At 38.8% G+C, this 18,264-nt stretch overlaps 1 protein-coding gene across 1 annotated transcript; it reads left to right on the forward strand.

The window, feature by feature from the left end:
* Window positions 1-7,911: 7,911 nt before the first annotated feature.
* LOC138877373 (uncharacterized) lies at window positions 7,912-14,289 on the forward strand. Its single transcript, XM_070156981.1, has 2 exons — window positions 7,912-8,436; window positions 14,248-14,289. Exons 1-2 carry the CDS (start codon window positions 7,912-7,914, stop codon window positions 14,287-14,289), a joined length of 567 nt encoding a protein of 188 aa, XP_070013082.1.
* The last annotated feature ends 3,975 nt before the right edge of the window (window positions 14,290-18,264 follow it).

Below are 18,264 nucleotides of genomic sequence, written 5' to 3' on the forward strand. Positions count from 1 at the left end.
TCTTGTTTATGGGTGTGTTGTGCACCACACTTATAAGCAGGAGGCTACAGGGCATTTAGGATTATCGCTCTTTCTTCTTACTCTAGATCGTGTGATAGAGCTCAGTTGTAAGAATTCAAACTCCTAAATTCTATTTTATTCATAATACAATGATACCTACATCCAGAAAGACAGTTTGTAAGAGATTGAATGTAACTATGGAAGAGTTGAGTCAGAGGAACTCGATTTTGCATCATTCTTACGATGAGTAAATGTAAAGTCTTCAGTAGATCATGTGTGTACTAAGATGTATAATCTTCTTGATAAGGAGCCCTAAGGAATGAATATCGATCCACTCATATGGTAAAAAGGAATAAGAGAATCGGAAGGTGGACACAAGTTTCAACAAGTAAAAGAAGCAAGGTGAAGAAGGGTACGAGGTACTCAGTTAGTGAAGATTATCAGTTTTTACTATTCAGGCAGAGAAATATAAGCATTTTGAGTTACATATGACAGTTACAAAGATTTAGACAATTGACCACACCAATCTCAATTATGTCCTGTGTGAGCTAACACATATAGTTTATGAAAAGGATGAGATATCAGGATCAAGCTGGGGTTTGGGTAACCCAAAATTATGGATGGATTGTTACTATTAGCTAACATTTCCAAAGGATAGTGCAAATGTGGTAATAGATCTCCTTATGAGACACCCAGATGGTGAACTCTAGAATAGTACAGCCAAATATGAATACTAGAATATTGAGAAATTTCAGAAGATAGGGAGTGGAATCCTAGAAGGAATAAATATTTACCATAGTATGACTCCAGCTCCTAGAAAGAAAAAAATAGAGTGAATATTAGGCACCCCGAAGAGCCACTGAGATGAAGCGAGGGGAGCTAAAATTGAAAAAACGTTTTGTTGAAGTTCTCAAAATAAAGTGATAGATAGGAATATTAGCCGGAGAATAAGAAGAGAGTAAATGAAGTATTATGAGTAAGATGTGATAAATGAGTGATAACAGTAAATCAAAATATGATAGGATGACAGAGTATATAGTCAATTAAAGGAAAACACAAGAGGTGACAGGCCTTGATGCAATAAAAGAGTATAACTCATAAAGTCATATCCTCATTTCAAGAAATGAGTTGGTGACTCCAACGTGATTACCAGAAGGAAAGAGTTGACCCCGTAGTAATAGAAATCAGTATGAGCTGCTGAACAAGATAAACTGAATATGATTAGGGATTGAATGATTTGATAATAGTCAGCATCATGAGAATTTTAGAGATATTGTTTCGGTGATAATAGAATGGACAACAGAAGAATAACCTTTAAAGGTCATTCAGGAAGATGCTTCCTTAAAGTGAGCACTATGAGCAAATCTAAGCTTAAGGGACTAAGTGTTCCAATTACACCAGGTGTCACCCTTAAGAAATTCAATTTTCCCTGGTGTAGAAGGGTTACAAGGCGAGTAATATGTCAGTAAAGATGTGACAAAAAATGCCAAAGATGAAGAGGTAACTATGGAGGAAGAATGAGGTAAAAAGTTGAAAGGAATGATATTGCATTTAGTCAGATCCTACAGATATGATATGACTGCATAACATTATGCAAGCATGACACCGGAAAGAAGCAGTAAGGGTTTCGCACCCAATGATATTGATAAATAAGTGGGAATGAACAATTGATACATAAGGATCCCCTACACGAAGTAAGTTAAGACAAAGGACATAACCCAAGAGGCGTTACATAAAATATAGATATGAGGGTGGACCAACGAGTAGTCTGTAGTTGATTCAGGAAGAGCCTAGTTATGGCTAGATAGGAGGATACAAACAAATCAACAGATTAGGCAAGATAAACGCAGTGAACCTCAACATAATGAATTCAGTCTTGCAGATATGACATCATGATCCTTGAGAAATATTCCGATAGGAGTTGGGGTAACTAAAGGTACCGTATAAGTATTATGGAAATAAGAGAAAGTGCCACTAAAGAGACAATCAAAATTTAAGTTCAGAAGTAACCCTACGATTACTAGGGCATGTAGGTATATAACTAAGGATATTTGTAGGCGAGTAAGAACATTGAAAATTCATTCGTGTATACAATATAACAAGCTCGCAACTTTACAAGAGCCAGAAGGTCTCCTTAAGTACTACAAGGAAAGACTAGCTGAGGAAATAAGGAAGAAGGCTTAAACTTAAGCATAATGACATAAAGAAGAAATGGTCTTGTAACAACAGTCTCACTACAATATTGTATACACTCCATAAGAAAGTGTCACCTATCGTGGCTAATGAACGGGAAGTAAAAATCAAAAGTGATATTTGAAACCATACGAGTTATAGGAAATTCCAGTATTCATGGGTAGTAAGATAAGCCAAGTAATCATGCAGCAAGTGGCAAAATAACCAGGAAAAGTAATTGCTTATGTTTAAAGACAATTAAGAAGGCACGAAAGGAAATCTATGGTGCTAGCAAGTTAAAGGAATGCTACGAGTAGTATAAATACATATGTGTAGGTTGCAAGCTAAAGTATGGAAGAGTGAATGGTATTAGGTATATAGGAGTAAGGATAAGAAAAGGTGAGTGAGAAGGTGACGAGAATAGGTAAGTCTTCGGGATTAAACCCATCAAAATAAGAGAGTTAATGGTTTCTGTAAGTTATTGAAAGCTCGGTACAGCCTGAATGAACTCAAAGGAGTCTAAGACTAGGTGAATTTAGAAGAGATGGAATGTTGCCCTGGTAGTAGAATAAGGGTGTAGTTATGATAGATAAGTGGATGACGTTTAGGCCTTTGATTGAGTAATGATTTAACGAGAAAGGGATTTCATGAATTGCACGGGAATAATATACCCCCATAAGATGAATCACATTGTGATGCTATGAAATACAGTTATTGAAGTACAGTATTGTCCCTAGATGGATCAGGCAAATAACTTCTGATGTTCCCTGATGAGACGTGAGCCCTAGTGACAGTGTATTATGTAAGAGGTTTCAAGTTATCAATGGTAGATTATGGATCAATATTAAGGTGAATCAACAATGGATGGAGAAAGATTACAAAGTATGAGATGAGATTAGGCCGTCATTCTTAAGATAAACAATAATGAAGAAGAACTAAAGGACGTTGATTTATACATATAGGATAAGCAGCGAAAGAGTAACCTAGAGTTTTGTAGCACACCTTGGTACTAATAAGCTGGAGTAAGTGTTATGGTACAGTATGGCCTACCTAGATGCACTAAAGCCATAAGGATATATAACCAAGGCTATGAAACAAAATATAGAAATAGTCATACATTCGACAAATTATAAAGCGAAGAACTTCAATGTACCTATAGATGCCCAAAGGGACTGCTTGTCATAGTTATGTATATGTTCACAAGGTGAGGCCTAGATATTGGCTAAAAGCATGAAGAAAAAGGAAAGAAGATTCGCATAGGAACTTACAAGGTCACAGTCGTACAGGCTGCATGATAGAAGGTAGTAACAGTTACGAGATTGGAAGAATTCAGACAACAAGTCGTGGTGTAAGAAAGAGGCCTAAAGGGGGGAATGCCCTGGACTTGGGAGTTATTCATAGAACAATTGCCTAGATGGCAAGTACAATATTAAAGTATTCATAAAAGCTATAGGTTAAGAGACTGATAAGCGTAACAGCCAACATTCGAAGACGAATGTTCCAAAGAGGGGAATGATGTTACACCCCATGTTTTTGTGCGCAAAAGTACGTCGTAAGTCAATTGATGTAAACTCAGAAATGAGATCATCCTTGAACATACATAAAGTAAGTTAATCATATTACCTTGGGGGTTACAAATATTTAAGATCATGTATAACAAGTACCAAGATGGTTGGAAAGGCTTAGAAGCTAAACAAATTGAAGAAAATAAGTTTCGTCGAAAGTCGATAAGTTTGGAATGTTATAACATGCATTTTGGGGTGAGACTATGGTTCTTAACATGATAAGGAGGTCATGTTGTAAGTTATTTTAGGTTTATGATAGTCGTATGTTACGTTTTGAAGTCAAGCGAGTTGTGGAACAAAAGTTGCCAAAGGACATCACAGGTTACATTCATAAATGTGCTAAACATTAGGTCAATTGTAGTGGAGCTTTTCTCCCAATATTCTTTGAATTACGAGATGTTACACATATAAAATTGAAGATCTACCAATCTAATTTCTAACACATTAAATGGTTTGTCGATATGACATCAGAGTAGAGAGATATTTAGAGTTTCGCGAGACTGCGCAGACTGTATAGGTAACAAGCAGGTATGTCACTAAAGCTTTTTTAGCAATACGTTTCGTGTGTTATATGAGGTATTTTTGGGACATATTATATACCAAATTGAAGGTCTTGGAATCTATTTTCCAACACTCTTAACCTTTTTCTCATATGACATCAGGATAAAAAGATATACGCATATGAAGAAGGGCCAATGATAGGGTGCCAAGTAGCACCTTTTTGACTTTTCAACAAAATTGTGTATTTACATCTCTTATCTCATCTCTTTCCCCATTTTTCCAGAGAGAAAGACCAAATAACACCCCTAACCTTCCCCTCAAGCTCTCCACAAGGGTTTACAACAAGATTATTATCCGGGGTATGAAATCAAGTAGCGATAACATTAAAACGATCCATACGAAGTAAGTATCACTATATCGCCTCTCTTTTTCTTTGTAGTTTGAGTTTTGGAAGGTATTTAATTGTTAAGAAAATACCTTATTTCTTTATTTAAGCTTTTAAATATGAAGAAAAGTTGATAAAGTCTTTTCGTAATAGCTAGAACTCACGGGACGGTGATCGGAAGCCATGAGTTCGAGTTATTCGGTTTGTTGTGGGCTGTTTTGTGTTGCTTTTAGGCTGTATATTTTGCTACTGTTTATTGGAGTTTTGGAGGATAAATGGTGGATTAGTCGTTCTTTGTAACATTTTCGGCGTGTTTGGCACTACTATAGTTGTCATTTTGGGTATGAAGTGATTGGGGTGTATTGGACTGTTGTAAGCTAAATGTAACATGGATTTCGACTTGCATCCACTGTAGGAGGTAATTCTATAGTCTTTTTGCTTCTTCTTAAGGTTATCTTGACATTGATTAAGTTAAATGGATGGACTAGACATGAACTAGTGAATAAAGTTTCTAATTGAGGATAATTGGAGTTGTGGGTTGTTTTCCTTATTATAAATATATGGTATAACGCATGAATAATTGATTAATGAATTCATTATCATGTTACTAATGTTATTAAGTTAAAGTATGAAGTCTATAAGGGGTGATATGGGGTATACGAATTCCAATTGGAGTTTGCCGCTTCTTCTTAAGGTTATCTTGACATTGATTAAGTTAAATGGATGGACTAGACATGAACTAGTGAATAAAGTTTCTAATTGAGGACAATTGGAGTTCTGGGTTGTTTTCCTTATTATAAATATATGGTATAACGCATGAATAATTGATTAATGAATTCATTATCATGTTAATAATGTTATTAAGTTAAAGTATGAAGTCTATAAGGGGTGATATGGGGTATACGAATTCCAATTGGAGTTTGCCGCTCGTCGTGAAGTAGTTGTGACTTGTTGTTGTTTTATGGCTTCTTGTTATTAATGATCATGTATTCCCGGATTTCTCTGGTCATTGTTGTTGGTATATGGTACTGGAGATGCTGCCCAAATTTACATAAACGAGCTACTAGTTTAAGTTGCAGACATAGCCTTTACTTAATACTGATTTTGAATCTCCTTATGTTATGGTAGATTGAGTTGAGTTGTTTGAAGAATTGCTTAGAAGGTATTAAGGACTTAATGGAGTTAAGGTATGTTAAGGCTATCCCTTCTTTCCTTTTAGCATGATCCATATGATACAAATGAAACATGCAAACGCGGAACGTTCATAAATGACTCTATTCATAGAATTAAGGGTCCCTATATTCTTGATTCCCATGTATCCTATTATTATATCTTCGGTTCATGGGTCTCAAAAAAATACGTAAGTTGCTAAAGTTTACCCGAAGTCATATTGATCCTATCACATTCCGAGAAATCTTACTGACTTACTTCATTATGCATTGCATTCATTTATACATGTATATTGACCTATGACCAGATGGCATTATATACACGTATATTGCATGTATATGGGATTTGGGAAAATGTTATGGCGTTATATACACACTACCACCTGATCAGCTGGTATACATTGATGATTTCGTCCATAGTGGCTGAGATGATATGATGGGATACCCTTAGAGGCCTGATGATGTTATGTACGCATATAACTATACATGGTATGTCATTTACATGCACATGCATGACATTATAAATTTTTCATGATTCACAGAGCTATTCAGAATTACAGGTTGAGTTCTTTATTCCATGTTTTATTTATGTCTTTTATATACTACTGTCATATATACTCGGTACTTTATTTGTACTGTCGTCCCTTTTGCTTGGGGATGCTGCTTTTCATGCCTGCAGGTCCTGATAGATAGGTTGACAGTCGTCCTAGTAGGCTATCAGCTCAACAGAAGGTGTTGGTGCACTCCACTTGCCCCAGAGTTGCCTATTTGGTTAGTATGATTTGGACATGTATTAATTGGTATGGCGGGGTCCTGTCCCGACCTTTATGACGTATATTGACTCTTAGAGGCTTGTAGACAGATGTCATATATACGGATACTAGTATGGCCTTGGCGGCCAACATTTTGAGTGTAGAAATAATCGTGTCGGTCTTATAGGCCTATGTCACATGTAGAAGCTTATATATTATGTTGGGTCGCCCTATGTCTAGTATTCCTTATGTTTTATTCTGGTTATCTCATGACGGACCTTCTGGCCCATTTACCCATAATGGTACGATAAGAAAGATATGTTATGTTGGTACTCGGTTGACTAAGGCACCGGGTGCCAGTTGCGGCTCTCCGATTTGGGTCATGACAGATTATCGTCAGTTGAACAAAGTTACAATGAAGAACAGGTATCCATTGCCTCGTATTGATTACATATTTGATTAGTTACAGTGTGCCAGGGTGTTTTCCAAAATTGACTTACGTCCAAGCTATCATTAGTTGAAGATTTGAGAGCCAGATTTCCCGAAGACTGCTTTTAGGACTCGGTATGGCCACTACGAGTTCCTTGTGATTTTATTTGGACTAAGATATCCTGAAGACTGCTTGAAGATTCATGGACTTGATGCATAGTGTGTTTTGGCCCTATCTTGATACATTCATCATCATATTTATTGATGACATTCTGGTGTACTCCCGGACTCGGGAGGATCATGAGCAATACTTGAGGACTATGCTCTAGACCTTTAGAGAAAAGAAGTTATATGCAAAATCTTCAAAGTACGAGTTTTGGCTAGACTCAGTGGCATTTTTGGGTCATATAGTATCGAGTGATAGGATCAATGTGGATCGAAAAAAGGTTGAAGCAGTGCAAAGTTGGCCTAGATTGTCCTCAACTACGGAGATCCAGAGTTTCCTTGGTTTGGTGAGGTATTACCATCGATTTGTAGAGGGTTTCTCATCTATTGCATCACCTATGACAAGGCTAACCCAGAAGGGTGCTCTATTTAGGTGGATAGAGGAGTGTGAGGAGAGCTTTCAAAAGCTCAAGACAGCTTTGACTATGACCCAGTATTGGTATTGCCTATAGGTTCGAGGTCTTATACTATATATTGTGTTGCGTCATGGATTGGTCTCGGCGCGGTGTTGATGCAGGACAATAAGGTGATTGCCTACGTGTCCAGACAACTGAAGATGCATGAAAAGAACTATCCTTTCCACAACCTTAAAGATTTGGCGACACTATTTGTACGCTGTCCCTTGTGAGATATACATCGATCACCGGAGTTTACATCATCTATTCAAATAGAAGGATCTTAACTTGTGTCAGCAGAGGTGGTTGGAGATGCTTATGGATTATGATATCACTATTCTATACCATCCTAGGAAGGGCAATGTGGTGGCCCATGCCTTAAGTCGCCAGACGGAGAGTTTGGGGAGCTTAGCATATCTACCAGCAGTAGAGAGGCCATTGGCATTGGATGTTCAGGCCTTATCCAACCAGTTTGTTAGATTGGATATTTCTAAGCTGAGTCAAGTGTTGGCGTGTTTGGTCTCTCAGTCTTCTTTTTATGATCGTATCAGGAAGCGTCAGTATGATGACCCCCATCTGGTTATCCTTAGGGACACGATTCAGCACGGTGATGCTAAAGAGATCACTATTGGAGATGATGGTGATTTGAGGATGCAGGGCAGGCTATGTGTGCCCAATGTAGATGGTTTGCGTGAGCTGATACTCCAGCAGGCTCATAGCTTGCGGTACTCTATTCATCCATATGTCGCGAAGATGTATCAAGACTTGAGGCAGCATTATTGGTGGAGAAGAATGAAGAAGGACATAGTAGAGTATGTGGCTCGGTGTCTAAATTTCCAGCAGGTAAGTATGAGCATCAACGGCTAGGTGGATTGCTTCAGAAGCTAGAGATTCCGGAGTAGAAATGGGAGCAGATCACTATGGATGTCGTTGTTGGGCTTCCATGGGCTCAAAGAATGTTTAATGCAGTTTGGGTGATTGTGGATAGGTTGACCAAGTCACCTCATTTCATTCATGTGATGACTACTTATTCTTCCGAGCAGATGGCTTGAGTTAATATCTGCGAGATTGTCAAGCTTCATGACGTGCCGGTATCTATCATCTCTGATCGGGGTAATTAGTTTACATCGTAGTTCTAGAGGGTCGTATAGTATGAGTTAGTTACTCGGGTTGAGTTGAGCTTAGTATTTCGCCCTCAGACAGACGGACAGTCCGAACTCACTATTCAAATATAGAGTATATGCTCCGTGCACGTGTGATGGAGTTTGGGGTTCTTGGGATCAGTTCTTTCTACTTGCGAAGTTTGCCTACACCAATAGTTATCAGTCGAGCATTAGCTTTGTATGGTAGGCGATGTTCGTCTCAAGTAGGTTATTCGAGCCGGATGAGGCTAGGCTATTAGGTACAGACTTGGCTCAGGATATTTGGAGAAGGATAAGGTGATTCAGGATCGACTTTGTATGGCCCAGTCTAGGCAAAAGAGTTAAGCGGATTGAAGGTTCACGATGTTTCATTCATGGTTGGGGAGCGGGTCCTGCTTTGGGTGTCACCCATGAAGGGTATTATGAGGTTTGGCAAAAACTGCAAGTTGAGCCCAATGTTTATTGACCCGTTCAAGGTGTTGCGGCGAGTTGGGGAGGTTGCTTATGAGCTTACCTTGCCTCCCAGCCTAGCAGGAGTTCATCCAGTGTTTCACGTCTCTATGCTCCAGAAGTATCACAGCGATCCGTCTCATATGTTAGATTTCAGCTCAATCCAATTGGACAAGGATTTATCTTATGTTGAGGAGTCGGTGGCCATTTTGGACGAGCAGGTTCGAAAGTTGAGGTCAAAGAACATTGCTTCCGTGAAGGTTCAGTGGAGGGGTTAGCCGGTCGAGATGGCAACTTGGAAGACCGAGCATGATATGTGCATCGATTATCCTCATCTTTTCACCACTTCAGGTATGTGTCTATACTCGTTCTAAGACGAACGATTTTTTTAATAGGGGGAGGATCTAACGATCCGACCCGTCATTTTGATAGTATTAGCCCCGATCTCCTTTTTACTTTTTCCCTTGTATCATTTAATGCTTATGTGACTTACCGGGAGGATTTGTTTTAGTTTTGGAGTGAAATGGGACACTTAGTCCCTAAAATGGAAGCTTAAGTTTAGGATTTTGATCGTAGTAGGAACTGTGTGAAGACGACTTCGGAATGGAGCTTTGTTGGTTCTGTTAGCTCCATTGGGTGATTTTGGACTTAGGAGTGTGTTCGGATTGTGATTTGGAGGTCTGTATCTGAATTACGCTTGAAATGGCAAAAGTTGAATTTTTGAAAAGTTTGACCTGGAGTGGACTTTTCGATATTGAAGTCGGATTCTGATTCCGAAAGTTGGAGTAAGTCTGTAATGTCAAATATGACTTGTGTGCGAAATTCGTGGTCAATCAAATGTGATTTGGTAGGTTTTGGCATCGGTTGTAGAAGTTTGAAGTTTCAAAGTTTATTACGTTTGAATTGGAGTGTCATTTTTGTTTTTAGCGTTGTTTGATGTGATTTGAAGGTTCGACTAAGTTTGTATGATGTTTTAGGACTTGTTGGTAGGTTTGGTTGAGGTCCCGAGGGTCTCGGGTGAATTCCGGATGGTTAACGGACTAGAATTTGACTTGTTGGAATTGCAGAAAATCTGGGGTTCAGTTGTTGGTTTCCTTCATCACGTTCGCGAGAGAGGTCTCGCATTCGCTTAAGGTATTTGGGAGCCAGCAAAGTTTTGTTCTTTGCATTCGCGATGTCGGTCATGCGTTTGCAAATTTCTGAGGTATTAGGTCTACGTGTTTGCAATAGGGACCTCGCGTTCGCGAAGAACAAAACTCCGTTGTCCTGCCAGATACCTTACGCGAACGTGTGACCTCTCTCGCGAACGCTATGAAGGAAACCAGCAATTGAAGCACCTGATTTTCTGCATTCTAACAAGTCCAGTTCTAGTATGTTAACCACCCGGAATCCACTAGAGGCCCCCGGGACCTCAACCAAACCTACAACAAAGTCCTAAAACATCACACGAACTTAGTCGAGCCTTTAAATCACATCAAACAACGCTAAAACACGAATAGCACTCCAATTCAAACTTAATGAACTTTGAAACTTCAAAATTCTAGAACTGATGCCGAAACCTATCAAATCACATCCGATTGATCTCGAATTTTGCACACAAGTCATATTTGACATTACGGACCTACTTCAATTTTCGAAATCAAAATCCGACCCCAATATCAAAAATTCACTCCCGGTCAAACTTCCTAAAAATTCAAATTTCGTTATTTCAAGCCTAATTTAGCTACGAACCTCCAAATCACAATCCGGATACGCTCCTAAGTCTAAAATTACCCAACGGAGCTAACGGAACCGACGAAACTCCATTCTATAGTCGTCTTCACATAGTTCCAACTACGGTCAAAATCCTAAACTTAAGCTTCCATTTTAGGGACTAAGTGTCCCATTTCACTCCAAACCAAAACAAATCCTCCCGGCAAGTCACATAAGTATAAAATGATACAGGGGAAACTATAAATAGGGGATCGGGACTAATGCTCTCAAAATGACCGGCTGGGTCGTTACGCCCTCCCCCTCTTAAAACAATCATTTGTCCTCGAACGAGTATAAAGACATACCTTAAGTGGTGAAAAGATGAGGATAACGCAGCACATATCATGCTCGGTCTCTCAAGTCGCCTCCTCGACCAGCTGACCCTCCACTGAACCTTGACGGAAGCAATGTTCTTTGACCTCAACTTTCGAACCTGCCCATCCAAACTGGCCACCAACTCCTCAACATAAGATAAATCCTTATCCAACTAGACTGAGATGAAATCTAACATATGAGACGGATCGCCGTGATACTTCCGGAGCATAGAGACGTGAAACACTGGATGAACTCCTTCTAGGCTGGGAGGCAAGGCAAGCTCATAAGCAACCTCCTCAACTCGCCGCAACACCTCGAATGGGCCATTAAACCTTGGGCTCAAATTGCCCTTTTTCCCGAACTTCATAACACCCTTCATGGGTGACACCCGAAGTAGGACCCGCTCCCTAACCATGAATGAAACATCACGAACCTTCCAATCCGCATAACTCTTCTGCCTGGACTGGGCCGTATAAATTCGATCTTGAATAACCTTAATCTTCTCCAAAGTATCCTGAACTAAGTCTGTACCCAATAGCCTAGCCTCGCCCGCCTCGAACCGACCAATTGGACATCGATACCACATATCATACAGAGCCTCATACGGTGCCATCTGAATGCTCGACTGATAACTGTTGCTGTAGGAAAACTTCGCAAGTGGCTATAATTGATCCCAAATAACCCCCAAACTCAATCATACACGCACGGAGAATATCCTTTAGTATCTGAATAGTGCGTTCGGACTGTCCATCTGTCTAAGGGTGAAATGTTGTGCTCAACTCAACTCGAGTACCTAACTCATGTTATACGGCCTCCAAAACCGTGATGTAAATAGCGTACCCGGTCAAAGATGATAGATACCGGCATGCTATCAGACCAGTTCCTCTACGTGAACTTGTCTAATAAGTCACCAAGCATTTAGTCAACGCGTTCGCGATGAAGGTCCTGCGTTCGCGAAGGTCAGGCAGTGGAAGCTTCACGTTTGCTAGTGGGATCTCGCGTTCACATAAGAGGGAATTTCAATCAGTTGATTTTTGTGCTTTGCGAACGTGAGGCACATTCCGCGTTCGCGAAGAAGGATTTACCTGGGCAGATATAAATATTTCAAAATCAAGGGTTTGCCATTTTCATCATAACTTGAGATAGAGAGCTCGGATTTAGGTGAGATTTTGAGGGAATTTCAGAGGTAACAATTGGTTAATGATTCTTAACTCATTTTTGGTTATATCAAATTAATCTATCATTAATTTTATCATTTAATTTATGATTTCGGTTGAGAAATTTGGGGGAAAAGTGGGAAAGTTCTTCAATTGAATTTTGGGATTTTGATTGAGATTTTGGTATCAGATTTGAGTAGTTTTGGTATGGGTGGACTCGTGGTTGAATGGGTATTCATACTTTGTGACTTTTACTAGATTTTGAGACGTGGGCTCGGGTCGACATTTTGGAAAGAATTTCTAATTTCTTGCTAAAGTTTTGATTTCATTAATTAGACTAGTTTCTTATAGTTATATTTATGGTATATACTTGCTCGTGGCTAGATTTGAGCCATCCGAAGTCAGAAAGTTGAGGAAAAGACATTCTTATTAATTCCTTATTAATTAACAGATCTTGGTTCGAGGTAAGTAGCTTGCCTTACCTTGTGTGGGGGAAACCTCCCTTAGGATTTGGTACTGTTGCAACAATTCTGTTATATGTGAGTGTCGTGTACGCGAGGTGGTGAGTGTGTGCACAGGCTAATTGTTGAAAATCCCGATTTTACTGAACAATAACCTGTTATATCTTAAATCAGTCATCTCAGCATGTGTAGTTATCCTGTTTAGCCTAATATTGCATGTCTACGTGTCTTAAATGTTTATTTGAAATCTGTACAGCATGCTTATTTGAATTCCTGTTTTTGCTTGATTTGTATTGGTCTTAAAAAGTAGGATTCTTGTTGTTAATAGTTGTTTCCATTGGTTTCGAGCTGTGTGTTTACTTTTGGGACTACGAGACAGTACCTCAGAAGATCTCCTTGCAATTTACTTTTGGGACTACGAGGTGATAACTCGGGATATCCTCCTACACATTTACTTTTGGGACTACGAGGCAGTACCTCGGGAGATCCCCTTGTATATTTATTTTGGGACTAGGAGGCGGTACCTCGGGAGATCCCCTGTTGAGTATTTACTTTTGGGACTATGAGACAGTATCTCGGTGACGCCCCAGTTGTTTACCTCTATGTGATGTGTTGTTACTCTTCTGTAAATTCTCTTTGTTAATTTCTCAGCCTTTTATCATATTGTTATATCTTCTATCTCATTATTATATCCCAGTAAAGCACTGACCTGACCTCGTCACTACTCGACCGGGTTAGGCTTGGTACTTATTGTGTACCGTTGTAGCGTACTCATGCTACTCTTCTGCACATATTTTGTGTGCAGATCCAGGTACCTCTTACGAGCCCCGCTATTATTTGAGAGTACTTGCTATTGGTTCGGAGACTTCAACATATATTTGTCAGTGTCTGCAGACCTCGGAGTCCCCCTATATCCCTTTATGATGTTTCTTCTTTATTTTTCCTAGACATTGATGTATAGAGACAGTTAGAACATTTCCTTAGAGCTTGTGACTTGTGACTACCGGGTCTTTGAGAGTTGCTTATACTCAATATTGTGGTCTTACTTGTACATGCCGAACGACATTTTTCCAGCTTATATATATATATATATATATATCTTGTTGTTAAGTTTTAGCCGTTGTTTCGTGTTATTGTTCAGTTATTCCGTAACTTTTAAGCTTACCTTGTCTTAGAGACTAGGTGCCGTCACGATACTTATGGAGGGAGATTTGGATCGTGACACTTGAGGACAAGCAATGGTCTAAGTGTGAGGTATCGATAGTAGGATAAAAATATAAATTTTAATTACATTACACATAATATTTGCTACACTTTAATTGTATTTGAGCTAAAATATAATTAATTTGTACTCGCTACATATTTTCTGTTGTGCAGGTTGAGAATCCTGGCAAGGACAAATTTTTAGAGCTAAATTGAATAAAAAGTAAGACTTTAAAGTCTAAGTAAAAGTCAAAAAAATAAAGTCAGGATTCTGAGGATCGAGGACCGAGTATACGTATAAAAAGTAGACGAAAAAACGCTCAAGGCCAAGTCAATGGCCTATCACGGCGTGTGGAGGGATTGACCAAAATGTTCATTAGAAACCAAGAGAAAAGAACACTCTAAAGTTGGCTTGGCACGTTGTGCCTGCCAATGTGCACACCACATGTCTGCCTAATTCCTCATAAAGCAAGGAGAAAAGGCAAGGAAAGCAAACAAAGTGTGGCGCAACAGTTCAATCTCGGGCTAATTTTTCCCACTTCGTCTCATTAAAGGAAATTGGGTCCTAGGGTAGTTTGTACGCGGTATAAATATTTTCTATACACAATTTTTAAAGGGAATCAACTTAGGATAGTTCTGAAGACCTACTACAGCTTGAAGGCACAAGATTTCATTAATTCTCTTGCCAACAATCCATGTAAAATGGGAGTTTGTATCGTAATATTGTCTTTAATATTTTCTATATTCTTAAACTTTTTTATGGTGAATTTCTCTATATCTATGGAGTAGTTTATCTCAGGGATTTGACGGATATGATATTTTTATTACTATTTGTGAATTGATCTCTAGTTTGACTTGGGTTGGTTTAACTTGGTGTTTCTTCTAAGTAATTGAGAACGCTTCTTGAATTATTGGTTAAATCAAGTTAGGAGAATATTCGAGAGATGTTTTTCTAAAGACTAGTCCATTAACATGTTCTTGCATATTTTCACAGTGCTTCATATTGGTTTATTTTGTAGAGTTTAGATTTAATCGAGAAAGAAATCTTGACCTTACATTTAAGCTAATCATCGAGTGAATTCGCGAGAATCATTAGAACATTAGAAGTAAATTCAACCAGAGTTAAATTCCGAATAGCTATCTTACACCTATCATGTCGTGACCCTTATTTTTCATATTACAAACTGTTTTAGTTCAACTCTTATTCTCTGTGATCAAGTCTAATTAGTCGTAATCTTAATTTAGTAGTTAATTATAGTTAGTAATTAACCCAAATCAAGTATTGATCATCCTGAATAGCATAAAATCATTAGTAGTTGAACATTACTTAAATCCAATCCCTGTGGAGACAATAATTTCATTATACTATCTTTATCTAGCGAGCATTAATTTCGTATTATATTTTCGTAACACTCCATAAATTTGGGTTGGGTGTGGACATGTCAAATGAGTATCACTGTGACATATTAGACATATGAACTCCTATCGGGATGAGTATGAGCAGAAATAGTTGTTTTTGAATCAAGATGGAGAGTGAGATCCATAAGATTCCATAAAATCAACGAAGTTTATGGAAGGTCTTACTTCTATCATGATTTCATGAAAATCTGTTGAGAATTTGGGAAAACTTAAAACATGAAAATTGTAGCCCTTTAAAATACCTTCCCAATGATATATTATGGAGCCCTAAAAAAACTATGTGAAAAAGGTTATATGTATTTTACCGGACAATGTGCAGTTTGCACGCTCATGCGCGCGCCCAACTATTCTTGTGTGCAACCGCGCACTTATGGCAGTGCCACTGCCTTTGATGCACGTTCACGTGCATGTTTGGACCTTTATATGCGTGGGGCCACACCCAGGAAGCCGTTTTATAAGCCATACTTCCCCCTCCCCCCTCCCCTCCCAAAAAAACACAAAAACTTGCTCTAGAAAGGGAAGCTCTCAAGAACCTAATGCCTCAAAGGTCCCTCCACCATCCAAGGTAAGTTCTAAAGGTGATTCTAAGTTAATTTCAATTCTCCAACAGCTTATTAACATGGGTAAACCCTTCAAATTATTAGATATTCGATTGGGATCATGGTTGAGAAAAAGAAATCCTAAAACTCAATTCAAGAGGATTGAACGTCAAAAGGTAATATCTTCCCCCTCTAATTGATTATTGCATTCGATAAATGATTATAGATGTCACACCTCTTTTTCACTGCCTACACCCCGCAAAGGGCGTAGAGGAGTTTTTCCAATTAAAGGACAATCGGAACAGGATTTAATTATTAATTATTCAGAGTCGCCACTTGGGAGATTAATGGTGTCCCAAGTCACCGGTTGCATCCCGAACCGAGGAAAACTATGACTCAGTTAACAGTCCGCGAACCAGAAATCCAGGTAAGGAATTCTGTTAACCCGGGAGAAGGTGTTAGGCATTCCCGGATTCCGTGGTTCTAGCACGGTCGCTTAACTGTTGCATTTGATTTTATCTGATTTTAATATATGCTAGCTCATGTGCCTTTTATTAATTTTACACCGCTTTTATTATAATTATTTTTTAAGAGTTGCGACATCATGAAAACGCATTTCGAACCACGTCGCAATCAATGCACCCGTAGTTATCAACACATTTCGACTTCATTGAGATTTGGATTTGAGTCGCATCAATGCGCACCCTAGTTTAAGAAGGTATTTTAAGTATGTCGTGCTTAAAGATTCTAACGTATTGTTATTTTGGGGAAGATGGTAAAATTCACTAAACAACCTTTCCAAGTCTACACAATGAAATAATTATGCTATTAATTACTTGAGGATCCTAGTTGATTAGGCCAACAATTTGTTGAATTTGAAGTTGAATATCCGGGCAGGAAGGCCGAGTAACTGGGCCCTGGGCCCACAAAGCCCAACTCCTGCCATTGCACATGCTGCGGGCACAGGCCCTTAGAGCACCTTGGCGTTAGGTATAAAGCAGGCCCAAAATTTGGCTTGCAATCGTACAGCCCAGGGATCGAATCCTTGGGCATCTTTTGATTTAACTAATTTCTTGGACCTTAATGCACCTAGGCCTTAAATCAATTATCATCTGGCCAAAGCCTGGGACAACTGTTAATATTCCAGGCCCAAAACTGGCCCAACATGAGGCCTGTTAAATATGCAATTCATACTAGTCCAATCTTAAAATCAACCATGCGTACAGAACTCCAAACCAACTACAACGTTTGCAGACTTGACTTCAGCATACTATAGAATTTAAACAAATTGAAAATGACAATTGCATAAGCATGCTTTATAGTCCATCAGTCTCAACTATACAAATCAGTTATGGGCTCGAACCAATGCCAACTAAATCAATTAGTAACAGTCAGACAATTTAAACAACTAAATTGTGAAAAGGGCAATCAATAGACAGTGTTTCCAAAGGCAACGGAATTCCAATAGCATTCCCATTTCTCCACTTCAACTTGGAGTTACATAGATGCAAGTCAAGGAAATGTACCTGGGAATTGTAATGAAAATAGAGAAAAGGAGATGAATCAGCTATTTTCAACAGCAACAACAACAATACCCAGCAATGTTACACCACAAAAACACAGGCAAATTGCTTCGAAAACCAGAAATATAAGTCAATTCCCACAGATCAGTTTAACATACTTCCAACATACCCCTGTCCCTCACAGCTGAAACCAAACACACCTGCGACACTACTAAACCCCAATTCCTAGCTGAAGTCCAAAAACTAGTAATGAGACTTTGAAGTTGTTTCAAATTTCTCCATATTTGATGTTTTTATTTTCTGAATAACCTTAGAATTGAAATGCTAACTGAATTTAAAGGCAGGAATGAAAGCTCAAATTGAAACTTAAGGCTCAAAGCAGAAGAAAAACCAGACCCCCTTTCCCAAGGCATCTTATGCCCTTTTATAGGCAACCCCAAAGAGAATAGACTAAATTCTGATTTACCAATTAGTCCCTCTCTATTTTCAAATTAATCCCTCTATTTTTATCTTTCTAAACAGGTAACTGCACTACAATTATTAAAATTTACACTTGAACCCCATTCTAGAAGGCCCTAAGGTATTCCTCTACCCATACAATACCTGTACTGTCCCTCCCTATGCCTTGGTATTACTATTCCTATCAGAACTACCCTTTTCCATACCCAGATTACCCCTGAAAGCCTTTCAAAATCACTGAACCTACCCTC

The sequence above is a fragment of the Nicotiana sylvestris genome, chromosome 9 (genome assembly GCF_000393655.2).
Source record: "Nicotiana sylvestris chromosome 9, ASM39365v2, whole genome shotgun sequence".
NCBI lineage: Eukaryota > Viridiplantae > Streptophyta > Magnoliopsida > Solanales > Solanaceae > Nicotiana > Nicotiana sylvestris.

Bases quoted from the DNA above. Each gene is read 5' to 3' on its own strand.
- LOC138877373 (XM_070156981.1), top strand. From the start codon at position 7,912: ATGGATTATGATATCACTATTCTATACCATCCTAGGAAGGGCAATGTG. The intron at 8,437-14,247 runs GTAAGTATGAGC...TCTGTTGTGCAG, and splicing joins GGTGTCTAAATTTCCAGCAG to GTTGAGAATCCTGGCAAGGA.